At 44.8% G+C, this 13,699-nt stretch overlaps 2 protein-coding genes across 2 annotated transcripts in view; both read left to right on the top strand.

Moving 5' to 3' along the window:
- LOC118392355 (solute carrier organic anion transporter family member 1C1-like) overlaps positions 1-6,817 on the top strand; it is a 176,703-nt gene extending 169,886 nt beyond the window's left edge. Inside the window, exon 16 of the transcript XR_008062863.1 lies at positions 1,198-6,817. The gene's annotated coding sequence lies outside the window, so the exon portion shown is untranslated. The remainder of the gene's footprint in view (positions 1-1,197) is intronic.
- Positions 1-13,699, top strand: part of cog5 (component of oligomeric golgi complex 5) — a 92,046-nt gene that overhangs the window by 68,453 nt on the left and 9,894 nt on the right. The window contains exons 13-16 of the mRNA XM_052460165.1: positions 6,824-6,985; positions 7,156-7,255; positions 11,154-11,264; positions 12,766-12,828. Of these exons, the coding sequence (XP_052316125.1) occupies positions 6,824-6,985; positions 7,156-7,255; positions 11,154-11,264; positions 12,766-12,828 (436 nt within the window). The remainder of the gene's footprint in view (positions 1-6,823; positions 6,986-7,155; positions 7,256-11,153; positions 11,265-12,765; positions 12,829-13,699) is intronic.

Here is a 13,699-nt window from a genome sequence, read left to right as displayed (position 1 = left end):
CTTCCTCCCGGGAAGGACTGCCCGTTCCATGATCTCGCCATCACGGTTGACAACTCCATTGTGTCCTCCTCCCAGAGCGCTAAGAACCTTGGCGTGATCCTGGACAACACCCTGTCGTTCTCAACTAACATCAAGGCGGTGGCCCATTCCTGTAGGTTCATGCTCTACAACATCCGCAGAGTAAGACCCTGCCTCACACAGGAAGCGGCGCAGGTCCTAATCCAGGCACTTGTCATCTCCCGTCTGGATTACTGCAACTCGCTGTTGGCTGGGCTCCCTGCCTGTGCCATTAAACCCCTACAACTCATCCAGAACGCCGCAGCCCGTCTGGTGTTCAACCTTCCCAAGTTCTCCCACGTCACCCCGCTCCTCCGCTCTCTCCACTGGCTTCCAGTTGAAGCTCGCATCCGCTACAAGACCATGGTGCTTGCCTACGGAGCTGTGAGGGGAATGGCACCTCAGTACCTCCAGGCTCTGATCAGGCCCTACACCCAAACAAGGGCACTGCGTTCATCCACCTCTGGCCTGCTCGCCTCCCTACCACTGAGGAAGTACAGTTCCCGCTCAGCCCAGTCAAAACTGTTCGCTGCTCTGGCCCCCCAATGGTGGAACAAACTTCCTCACGACGCCAGGACAGCGGAGTCAATCACCGCCTTCCGGAGACACCTGAAACCCCACCTCTTTAAGGAATACCTAGGATAGGATAAGTAATCCTTCTCACCCCCCTTTTAAGGTTTAGATGCACTATTGTAAAGTGACTGTTCCACTGGATGTCATAAGGTGAATGCACCAATTTGTAAGTCGCTCTGGATAAGAGCGTCTGCTAAATGACTTAAATGTAAAATGTAAATGTAAAAAGTGTGTGCGAGCAAGGAGGCCTACAAATCTGACTCAGTTACACCAGCTCTGTCAGGAGGAATGGGACAAAATTCACCCAACTTATTGTGGGAAGCTTGTGGAAGGCTACCCGGAACATTTGACCCAAGTTCAACAATTTAAAGGCAATGTAAACTTCTGACCCACTGGGAATGTGATGAAAGAAATAAAAGCTGAAATAAATAATTCTCTCTACTATTATTCTGACATTTCACATTCTCAAAAGAAAGTGGTGATCCTAACTGACCTAAGACAGGGAGTTTTTACTAGAATTAAATGTCCGGAATTGTGAAAAACTGAGTTTAAATGTGTTTGGAAAAGGTGTATGTAAACTTCCGACTTCAACTGTATTTTATACAATGTTACGAGATTGCTAGTGTGAGCTTCAGGCTGGACCTAAGTTAAGTTGATACCATGTTTCAAGTTCCTTGCAGACAGGCCATGCAATAGCAAATGTGGTTTATAGGATATTTATTTTTATCATGATATTTTCTACCTACGGCCTACAGTGTTTTTATTTGTTGGCTTTATGTAGGCTATTTTCAGATAATGGCAATAGAAGTTGAATTTGTCTAATTTTCATTTAGATATAATTTTGATTAACCACATGACATTGATTTTGAGATGTGAAGACTTTATTATGAATTAAATGTAACTGTTTCACAAAAATGTGCATTTGAAAATCAGAACTGGCACGCAGATCAGTAGAAATAGTATGATAACTTTCCGACCGCTGGTGTAGCCTATTATCAGCAACTTCAGGAGCATAATGGCAGAATCTGAGAAGGCCAGAGGGAGGAAGAGGGTCGGGTTCGGAACGTTTTTTCCCCCTTCTGGTTAGGCTATATTGATCTCTTGTTCCCTCTTTAGTCATTTCTGTGTGTTGATTTTTAATTTCAGTCCCTAAAGCATCAGGCAAAGTATCCTACATACAGTATAGTTGGTTTTATTCAAACATAGGGTGTCTATATTACACCTACAGTACCGGTCAAGAGTTTGGACACACCTACTCATTCAAATGTTTTTCTTTATATTTACTATTTTCTACATTATACAATAACAGTGAAGACATCAAAACTATGAAATAACACATGAGGAGTCATGTAGTAACCAAAAAAGTGTTAAACAAATCAAAAAAGATTTGAGATTTTAGATTCTTCTCCTTTGCCTTGATGACAGCTTTGCACACTCTTGGCATTCTGTCAACCCGCTTCATGAGGTAGTCACCTGGAATGGATTTCAATTAACAGGTGTGCCTTGTTAAAAGTTTGTTTGTGGGATTTCTTTCCTTAATGCATTTGAGCCAATCAGTTGTGTTGTGACAAGGTAGGTGTGCTATGCAGAATATAGCCCTATTTGGTAAAATACCAAGTACATATTATGGAAAGAACAGCTCAAATAAGCAAAGAGAAACAACAGTCCATCATCACTTTAAGACATGAAGGTCAGTCAATCTGGAAGATTTCAAGATCTTTGAACGTTTCTTCAAGTGCAGTTGTAAAAACCATTAAGCTCTATGATGAAACTGGCGCTCATGAGGACCGCCACAGGAAAGGAAGACCCAGAGTTACCTCTGCTGCAGAGGATAAATTCACTAGAGTGACCAGCCTCAGATTGCAGCCCAAATTAATGCTTCACAGAGTTCAAGTAACAGACACATCTCAACATCAACTGCTCCGAGGAGACTGTGTGAATCAGGCCATCATGGTCGTATTGCTGCAAAGAAACCACTACTAAAGGACAGCAATAAAAGGAAAGGACTTGCTTGGGCCAAGAAACACGGCAATGGACATTAGACCGGCTAAAATCTGTCCTTTGGTCCGAGTCCAAATTTAAGACTTTTGGTTCCAACCGCCGTTTCTTTGTGAGATGTAGAGAAGGTGAACGGATGATCTCCACATGTGTGGTTCCCACCATGAAGCATGGAGGAGGAGGTGTGGGGGTGCTTTGCTGGTGACCCTGTCTGTGATTTATTTAGAATTCAAGGCACACTTAACCAATGCATTCTGCAGCAATACGCCATCCCATCTAGTTTGCACTTAGTGGGACTATAATTTTCTTCTTCCAACAGGACAATGACCCAACACACCTCCAGGCTGTGTAAGGGCTATTTGACCAAGAAGGAGAGTGATGGAGTGTCGCATCAGATGACCTGGCCTCCACAATCACCCGACCTCAACCTAATTGAGATGGTTTGGGATGAGTTGGACCGCAGACTGAAGAAAAAGCTGTGCTCAGCATATATGGGAACTTCAAGACTGTTGGAAAAGCATTCCAGGTGAAGCTGATTGAGAGAATGCCATGAGTGTCCAAAGCTGTCATCAAGGCAAAGGATGGCTACTTTGAAGAATCTAAAATATATTTTGGGGTTTTGATGTCTTCACTATTATTCTACAATGTAGAAAATAGTAAAAATAAACAAAAACCCTTGAATGAGTAGGTGTCCAAACTTTTGACCGGTACTGTACGTGAAAATGCTGTTAATTGACTACAGCTCAGTGTTCAACACCATAGTGCCCACAAAGCTCATCGCTAAGCTAAACAGGACCAAACACCTCCCTCTGCAACTGGATCCTTGACTTCCTGACGGATAGGCAACAACACAACTGCCACGCTGATCCTCAACACAGGGGACCCTCAGGGGTGCGTGCTTAGTCCCCTCCTGTACTCCCTTTTGACTCACGACTGTGTGGCCAAGTATGACTCCAGCGCCATCATTATGTTTGCTGACGACACAACGGTGGTAGGCCTGATCACCGACAACTGAGACCGCCTATAGAGAGGAGGTCAGAGACCTGGCAGTGTGGTGCCAGGACAACAAGTTCTCTGTCAACGTGAGCAAGACAAAGGAGATTATCATGGACTACAGGAAAAGGGGGGCCGAACACACCCCCATTATATCGACGGGCTGTGTAGACTGGGTCGAGAGTTTCAAGTTCCTTGGTGTCCACCAACAAACTATCATGGTCCAAACACACTAAGAAAGTTGTGAAGAGGGCATGACAATGTCTTTTCCCCCTCAGGAGACTGAAAAGATTTTGCATGGGTCCCGTGATCTTCAAAAAGTTCTACAGCTGCACCATCGAGAGCATCCTGACCGGTTGCATCACCGTCTAGTTGCATCACCAACTGCTCGGCATCCGACAATAAGGCGTTACAGAGGGTAGTGCATACCTGGGGCCAAGCTTCCTGCCATCCACATTTACATTACATTTAAGTCATTTAGCAGACGCTCTTATCCAGAGCGACTTACAAATTGGCCTATATCCAGGACCTATATACTTGGTGGTGTCAGAGTGAGGCCAAAGAAATTGTCAAAGACTCCAGTCACCCAAGTCATAGACTATTCTCTCTGCTACCGCACGACAAGTGGTACCGGAGCGCCAAGTCTAAGTCCAAAAAGCTCCTCAACAGCTTCTACCCCTAAGCCATAAGACTGCTGAACAATTAATCAAATGGCCACCCAGACTATTTGGCTCCTTTGTTCTTACACTGCTGCTACTCGTTGTTTATTGTCCATGCATAGTAACATTACCCCTACCTACATGTACAAATTACCTTGACTAACCTGCACCCCTGCACATTGAGTCGGTACCGGTGCCCCCTGTATATAGCCTCAATATTTTATTGTGTTACTTTTTATATATATATTTCTGAGGACGCATGGCTCTCATCCTTTGCCTCTCCCGAGTCCGTACGGGAGTTGCAGCGATGAGACAAGATTGTAACTACTACCAATTGGATACTACGAAATTGTGGAGAAAAAAGGGGTAAAAGTAAATAAATACTTTTTCTCCCCAATTTTGTAGTATCCAATTGGTAGTAGTTACAATCTTGTCTCATCGCTGCAACTCAGCGTGTCAGCGTGCATGCGTCTGGCCTGTCACAGGAGTCGCTAGAGCGCGATGGGACAAGGACATCCCTGCCGGTCAAACCCTCCCCTAACCCGGATGACGCTGGGCTAATTGTGCCGGCTGCGACAGAGCCTGGACTCTAACCAAGATCTCTAGTGGGACAGCTAGCAACTGCAATGTAGTGACTTAGACCACTACACCACTTGGGAGGCCCTATTGTGTTACTTTTTTACATTTTTTACTCTAGTTTATTTAGTAAATATTTTTTTCACTGCATGGTTGGTTAAGGGCTTTGTTAGTAAGCATTTCATGGTAAGGTCTACCTTCACCTGTTGTATTTGGCACATGTGACAAATAACATTTGATTTGATTTTTATATATGGTAAAATACACATTTTCAAATTTCGAACAATCGATTGGTTCTAAAGAACAGACTACTCTCGTCGACCAATATATATATTTTTTTGTCAGGGACAGCCGTAGAATAGGGTTCTATTTGGGACGTAGGCCCTCTCTACTGGGTGAACTTCAGGCCTGACATATCCCTATCCTACCGGTAGATGTCTGGAATAAGCAACTATATTTGTGACAGATGCAACAACTTGAGTGTTTAAATTGTGTTGTGATGGCTCGGTGACCAGACAGGTGGAAATGGCTCCTGTACACTATAGCGTATGTCTGTAACTGCTGGAGCCTGATATGAGTCGCACATTAACCTAATGGTGTGAAGCTCCAGGCCCAGCCAGGGGCCCTTGCTGCTCCCTGTTTCCCAGTAGGAGATCCTGTGCCAGGCTACAGCGCCTGGCCCTGCTGGTTATCCCCCTGGCACTCAGTCAAGTTGAGTCAGTGTTGATTAACCATGGGTACATGAAAGCCACTGGGAGCAGGCCCAGGTTATCTCCCTGACTCCATTAAATCTCTTTCTCTCCCTCTCTCTATTACTCTCTTCTCTCTTGGGTCCCTCTCTCCGTCCCGCTCTCTACCTCTCTTTCATTTCCTTGCTCTGCCTGTCTCGCTCTACCCCATACCCTCTTTCTCGCTTCGTCTCTCTGTTTGCTCTCTGATGTAGAGCTGTCAGCCTGTGTGTTGTGTGTCCTCTCAGTGTTTAAACTTGTAATTACGGGCGCTGCTGTGGGCCAAATTGCCTCTGTTACTCAAGGTGTCTGTTGCTGTGGTTGGGCAGAGAGGGGGATGAAGGGAGGGAGAGGGGATGGCTGGACGGACGGACGGAGGGAGAGAGGTGCATTGAAAGAGGGTACACTAACAAGCTGATAGAGAGCTGCAGAACGGATAAAGTGAGGGAATAGAATGAAAGGAGGTAGTGTGAAGAAGCCCAGACAGAGAAGTGACAGGGTGGGAAGAGATGGATGAATCGGCTGGTTGACACAGGGAGGTATATGAGGGAGCAAAATCATTCAGAGGAGTGGTGATGAGATGGAGAACAAACATTGAATGCACATTTGCTCGTGTGCGAAAGGCACTTGTCGTCATTGTTCTCATTGAGCTACATTTCAGTTAACGAGAGAGCACCATTAATCAATAAGCGCCCTGTCTGATGAATTGTGGTGCATAAAATGACTGGCCAGATGAACTAAAGATTGGAGCGCTGCTGGAGGTGTGTGTGTGTGTGTGTGTGTGTGTGTGTGTGTGTGTGTGTGTGTGTGTGTGTGTGTGTGTGTGTGTGTGTGTGTGTGTGTGTGTGTGTGTGTGTGTGTGTGTGTGTGTGTGTGTGTGTGTGCAAGCTTGACGGCCCTACAGGCTGCTGTTAGCTTGGGTTTCTCTACCTCTTCCCCATTTCATCAGTGTGAGAGAAACGAGAGAGCGCAAGGGAGAGAGAGAGTTGGAAGAGAGGGTAGGCCTGCCAGAGCCTGTCACTACTGATGTCATCTCGCTCCAGCGCCACAGACCAGTCCACTGTGCGCTCGATGTGGGTCAAGATCAGTGTGTGTGAGATGTGTAAATAGACCAAGAATCTGGCCTCTAGACATGTTCCCAAATGTAGAACTTTGTTTAAATCCAGGAAAATAATGAACCATCGCTGTATATAGTTTGTAAACACATTAATGAGATAAATAACATGTGTCTGTGTGTAGTCCAGAGAAGGCTTTGAAGGACTCTCTGCAGCCCTACGAGGCAGCGTACCTCTCCAAGTCTCTGTCTCGTCTGTTTGACCCCATCAACCTGGTGTTCCCCATGGGGGGACGCAACCCCCCCTCCCACGACGAACTGGACAGCATCATCAAGACCATCACCAGGTACACACCTACACAAACACTGTTCCCTACTCAGACAAAATTCTCAGGAAAAAAAGCAGAAATATTATTTCTTACATCTGTTGGTCATCTCACTTTTTTTTTGCTGATCCTGCCCTGATCCTGTTCTTTCCATTGTCCTACATGTTATATTATTATGTGTGTGTCCTCAGTGAGCTGAACGTGGCGTCTGTAGACACCAGTCTGACTCTGGCAGTGGCCAAGAACGCTGCCAAGACCGTCCAGCTCTTCTGTGTCAAGTCTGAGCAGCTGGTAGGTCACCACAACATCCAATTGTTCATCAGTCAAACCCTGTTCTGTGGCTAAGTGTCAGTGGGCGCAAGGAGAGGATATGAGGGGAGATTTTAATACTTTTTTTAACTTTAGTTTATTTGGTAAATATTTGGTAAACTCTTCTTGAACTGCACTGTTGGTTAAGGGCTTGTAAATAAGCATTTCCCGGTAAAGTCTACACCTGTTGTATTCGGCGCATGTCACAAATAAAGTTTGATTTGACTTGATTTGATGAGAGGGGAGGAGGAGAAGAGAATAGAGGGGGGTAGAATAGTACAGAGCGGTCAGACCGAGCATGTCTCTCTCAGCCCATAGTCGTCAGTGTTCATTCAGAATTTCCCTGCTATGAATCAATGGTCATCATCAGTGGGCTGCTTGGCTAGTCAGATGAGGAGGGTTACTGAAGAGGCTAGTGGCTGGGTTAGTGACCCATAGGGCTCTGGTCAAAAGTAGTGTACTATATATGGGGAATATGGTGTCATTAGGGACACAGCCACAGTGTCTGTGAGTGGTTCCTCCTGCCCACTAATGTAGTCTTCAAAATGTAGAGTTGACCTGAACATGAACAAATAAAAGATGTGTAGAGACACATCTGTCCACCCTGGCTCTCACCCATTTATCAGTGGTGACAGTGTTTCGTAGATTCAGTGCAGTGGGCAGCTGGGAGGAGGTGCTCTTCGTCTCCATGGACTTTACAGTGTCCCAAAATGTTTTTGGAATCAGTGCTACAGGATGCAAATTTATGACTGAGTATATTGGTTCCTGGCTTCCCTGAAAAGTTGCATATCGCGGGGGCTATTCTGCTAATGCAGAACCCCACCGGATGGTTTTGTGCTGGTCAAGCAAGGGCAGTCAAATCTGGGGTGAACAAAGGGCTATATCTGTTGTTAGTTCTACATTGTTTGGATGGGGCATGCTTATTTAAGATGGAGAAGAAAGCACTTTTAAAGAGCAAGGTTGCTGAAATCAATCATTTGCTGTTAACAGATGACATTCATGTTTTGACTCTGAAACTCACTCAGTTAATACATTTGATGATACAGAGGTAGCAATACAAGGTTATAACATTTACAGAAAATACAGAAATGCCAATGGTGGAGGTGTTCCTGTTTATATTCAGAACCATATTCCTGTAAAGCTTATAGAGAATCTCATGTTAAATACTGTTGAAGTAATATGGCTACAGGTTCATCTGCCTCACCTAAAGCCCATTCTTGAGGGAAGCTGCTATAGACCACGAAGTGCTTACAGTCAGTATCTGGATAATGTGCGAAATGCTTAATAATATATGTGATATAAACAGAGAGGTATAAGTTCTGGGTGATTTTAGATATTGACTGGCTATCATCAAACTGACCATTTAAGAAAAAGCTTCAAACTGTAACCAGTGCCTGCAACCTGGATCAGGCTATCAGTCAACCTACCAGGGTAGTTACAAACTGCACAGGAATGAAATCATCAACATTTATTGTTCACATCTTTACTAATGCTGCAGAAATGAACTTGAAGCAGTATCCAGATTCAAACTAAGATGTGTCTATGTATGCGGATGACTCAACACTATACAAGTCAGCAACTGTACTACAGCGACTGAAATGACTGCAACACTTAACTAAGATCTGCAGTTAGTTTCAGAGTGGGTGGCAAGGAATAAGTTAATTTTTTTACTAAAAACATTGTATTTGGGACAAGTCATTCACTAAAACCTAAATCTCACTTACATCTTGTAATAAATCATGTGTAAATTGAGCTGCTTGGAGTAACCCTGGATTGTAAACTTCCATGGTCAAAACATATTTATACAACAGTAGCTAAAATGTGGAAAAGTCTGTCCATAATAAAGCGCAGCTCTATCTTCTTAATAGCCGTATCAACAAGGCAGGTTCTACAGGCCCTAGTTTTGTCTCCCAACAGGGCAGCACGGCTGGCCCTTGGATGTACACAGAGAGCTAAACATGAATAATATGCATGTCAATTGACTTCATCACTACATTGTATTTGTGAAAGGTTGACATGTTGAATGCCCCAGAGCTGTCCGTTTCAACTACTGGCGGACACACAGGCATACCCCAAAAGACTTGGCTTGACTTTACTTGGCTCATCACGCTCTAGCGACTCCTTGTGGCGGGCCAGGCACCTGCAGGCTGACTTCGGTCGTCAGTTAAACACTGTTTCCTCCGACAAATTGGTCCGGCTGGCTTCCGGTTTAAGCGGGCAGGTGTGAAGGAGCGCGGTTTGGTGGGTCATGTTTCGGAGGACACACGACTCGACCTTCGCCTGTGCCGAGCCCATTGGGGAGTTTCAGCGATCAGACAAGATCGTAATTGGATATGACGAAATGATGAAGAAAAGGGGAGGTAAAGAAATATTGAATCTATTTGGACAACTACACAAATGGGTTAGCTATCAGTTTGGGCTACTACATAATAACTTTTTGAGCTTTTGCTTGTTTTTCTTCCTGTTGATTCCTGTCTCCCTCTGCTTATAGGCTACTGAATGTATCTCCCAGGGAGGACTTTCCCTACAGGCAGTGATGAATTATTATATAAGAGTATAGGCTTTTTGCACATGCCCTCTTCTTGTTTTTTGGTAAAGAGTATAGAGCACTTAAAGGATGGCACATTTTGGTTTAAGGTCTTTTAAAGTATATTGCTAATAAATAATTCAGATAATGGATTAAGTGCTATTGGTCCTACAGCAATCATATCATCTTTGTTTTATTTGTCTTCATTACCCACCCTTACTCATGAAGTCTGCTAACTTAATTGTAAAGGTCTGAATTGGTTACTTTTTTTTTTACTTCAATATTATTATTATTTGTATTATGCCTACAACCCTCTAATTACAGTGCATTCGGAAAGTATTCAGACCCCTTCCCCTTTTCCACATTTTGTTACGTTACAGCCTTATTCTAAATTGATTAAATAAATAAAAATACTCATCAATGGGAAGGGTACAAAAACATGCTTCTAAGTTAACAGTGACTAACTAAGTTTTATTAGTAGGTTGGAGCCTCCTCCACAGACACCCCAAGCTCTAAATATACACTCGGACACACACGCGCACACACACTGAGATGCGACACACACAGGCCTGATCTACAGTCACTCTCACACACTCACTCACACAAACACAGACATACTCAGGTGTGAACAGGAAGCTACTTCGGTGCTGGTATCCTGACACCTCTCTGTGCGTGTGTGTGGGCACGTGCATGTGTCATGAATGTCAATGTGTGTGCGCCTCTGTGTGTACGTGTTTGCCATCCACACAACTACACTCTAAAGCTATAGTTAACTGTTGCTTTGCCATTTTTAGACCGTTGCTATGGCACCACTTTGCACATGTTGTCTCTCGCTTTTTCTCTCTCGCTCTGTCTTCCTGAGATGGCCCCAATTCCTCTCTCTCTGTCTTCCTGAGATGGCCCCAATTCCTCTCTCTTCGTCTTCCTGAGATGGCCCCAATTCCTCTCTATTCGTCTTCCTGAGATGGCCATCTCAGATAGGGAGCCTCTAATTTCCCCAGGTGTGTGTGTGACCTGCTTGTTATCACCTCTGAGGTGAGAGGTGGTGAGGTGTCCCTATCCGTCTGTGGAACATGGCCAGGAGACAGCAGCCCAAACTGCTACTACAGCTGGATCCTGGCTCCTGTCCCATTTGTATGTGTTGTTCCCTGGCCCCTCCTTGCTCTGCTATAGCAGTGGGAGCTGGATCCTGGCTCCGGTGTGCCCTTGCTCTCACTGCTGCTGTGTGTCTGCTGAGTACTACAGGTGTCCTGACTTTTTCTCTCTCTCTTCTCTCCACCTATTTCTCTCTCTCTTCCTCTATTTCTCTCCCTCCATCCTTCCCTTATTCTCTCACTCTCTCTTTCTCTCCAGCTATCTACCCAGGGGGATGCCAGTCAGGTGATAGGGCCTCTAACAGAAGGTCAGAGGAGGAACATGGCGGTGGTCAACTCCCTCTACAGACTACACCAGGCTGTTGCTAAAGTAACACACACGGTCATACACACACACACACACCACATTACACTTGTGTTCTTTTTACATGTCTACATTATGTTTTACATGTCTACATTATGTTTTACATGTCTACGTTATGTTTTACACTGCTACGTTATGTTTTACATGTCTACGTTATGTTTTACACTGCTACGTTATGTTTTACATGTCTACGTTATGTTTTACACGGCTACGTTATGTTTTACACGGCTACGTTATGTTTTACACGGCTACGTTATGTTTTACACGGCTACGTTATGTTTTACACGGCTACGTTATGTTTTATGTTTTACACGGCTACGTTATGTTTTACACGGCTACGTTATGTTTTACACGGCTACGTTATGTTTTACACGGCTACGTTATGTTTTACACGGCTACGTTATGTTTTACACGGCTACGTTATGTTTTACACGGCTACGTTATGTTTTATGTTTTACACGGCTACGTTATGTTTTATGTTTTACACGGCTACGTTATGTTTTACACGGCTACGTTATGTTTTACACGGCTACGTTATGTTTTACACGGCTACGTTATGTTTTACACGGCTACGTTATGTTTTACACGGCTACGTTATGTTTTACACGGCTACGTTATGTTTTACACGGCTACGTTATGTTTTACACGGCTACGTTATGTTGTACACGGCTACGTTATGTTTTACATGTTATATTACATATTATAGGGAAACTGGGATGGTAGCGTGACTAAGAGTTCACGCAGAAGAGTGTGTGTGTGTGTGCGTGCGTGTGTGTGTGTGTGTGTGTGTGTGTGTGTGTGTGCTGGTCATCTGATGTCACAAGGGTTTGATGGGAAAATGCTGACAACCAATTATTTCTAGAGTTAATGTATCTCATCACCCAAAGTAAACTAGCTGCAGGGGAGGGAGAGAAGGGGAGAGAGGGAGAGAGAGATGCAGTAAGTGAGTGGGAGAGAGGAGAGGATAGGGGAGCGGCTAGGGAGAGACGAGAGGAGCGGAGAGAAGAGTAAAGAGAGAGAGAGGGATGACAAGGAAGGGAGCTAGATGTTGAGAAAGAGAGAGCAAGGAAGTGGGAACCAGAGAGAGAGTTAGAGGGAGAGATGGGGGAAACGTATTCCTTCATATGGCCCATTAAAGATGTATGATGTGTCCTGGTGCTGGGGCCTGTGTGATTAATAGTGGCATAAAAGGAGATTACTCTGCCATCAAATATTTAGTGGCCTGGGAGGTTGTCAAAATGTAACCATTTGAAAGCAGTGAGGCCGTTTCAGCAAGAACGGCTGGTTATTTTAGGAGGGAGGGAGGGTGGGAGAAGGATGGGATGGAAGGAGGGACGTGGAGGATTGGAGAGCAAGGAGGGAGGATAAATGCTGTAATAACCGTTATGGGAGGGATATGTAATAAGAATATGGGAGGGATATGTGGGAAAAAAGACGAATAGTGTTTGTCAGGTTTCACTGTAACCTAACCTTTGACCTTTTTTTGTGTGTGCGTGTGTGTTCTCAGGTGATATCAGGATTGGGGTCATGTCCTCCGGCTGCTGAACATGCTCTCACTGCTTCACTCGAGGTAAGACAGACACTCGTCTCCTCCCATACTTCTCTCTACAGTTTTCTCCTCTCTACTCTCCTCCTCTATCGTTCTTCTCTGCTGATTTCCTCCTCCTCTCCTCTCTAGTCTTCCCCTCTTCTTTTTCTCTCCATTCTATCTGATGTGCAGATGGTGGTGGATTATGCTGTTGACTTTTCATTATGGGGTTTGAATGGGCACTTTTGGAACTTGGAACTGAGTTATGGAAACCAAACAAAACATTGCTATTTCTGATGCATCTCATTCTGGAAGATAAAACGGTAAACACTGAGTGGAGTGTGTAGACTCTTCTTTGGCAATCACTCGCTTTTTCTCACAAAGGTATTTTGTTGTAACCGGGAAAATGGTCGGAGGCTTGTTTATCTCTGCGTTCCGCCAATCCCCCACGCCACACACAGCGGACATTGTTAACTTTGTTGTGAAGGAGTTTAGAGAGGAGATCTGAACAGAGATCTGGTTATCTATCATTGGCAGGGGCTTAGCTGACGGGCACAAACACAAACGCGCACACACACACTGGGTCAGGTCTATTGAGTTTAGATTGATCTAAAGATGGAGCGAACGATAAACTGGCGGCCCCACTCCGAACCCCGCGACCGACACACACACACACATGCCCAAACACACACACAGTCTCACACACACACACAAATACGAACATCACATACACACACGCTCTTCCTCTCTCGTCTGACATGTCACGTGCACAGAGCTCCTATCCTAAAGCTCACTGCAAACGTCCGCTTATCAGCAAATCGCATTCATGCAGCCAAGACCACCAGTCTGTTTGGGTTGCTAGGCAATGGCAGACTTAAGTGAATCAGGTGTGTCCCTGTGGGCACTGTGCCCT

Source organism: Oncorhynchus keta, chromosome 13 (assembly GCF_023373465.1).
Source record: "Oncorhynchus keta strain PuntledgeMale-10-30-2019 chromosome 13, Oket_V2, whole genome shotgun sequence".
Classification (NCBI taxonomy): domain Eukaryota; kingdom Metazoa; phylum Chordata; class Actinopteri; order Salmoniformes; family Salmonidae; genus Oncorhynchus; species Oncorhynchus keta.
The sequence above is the reverse complement of the archived record's forward strand: the minus strand, read 5'-3'. Positions and strand labels throughout refer to the sequence as shown.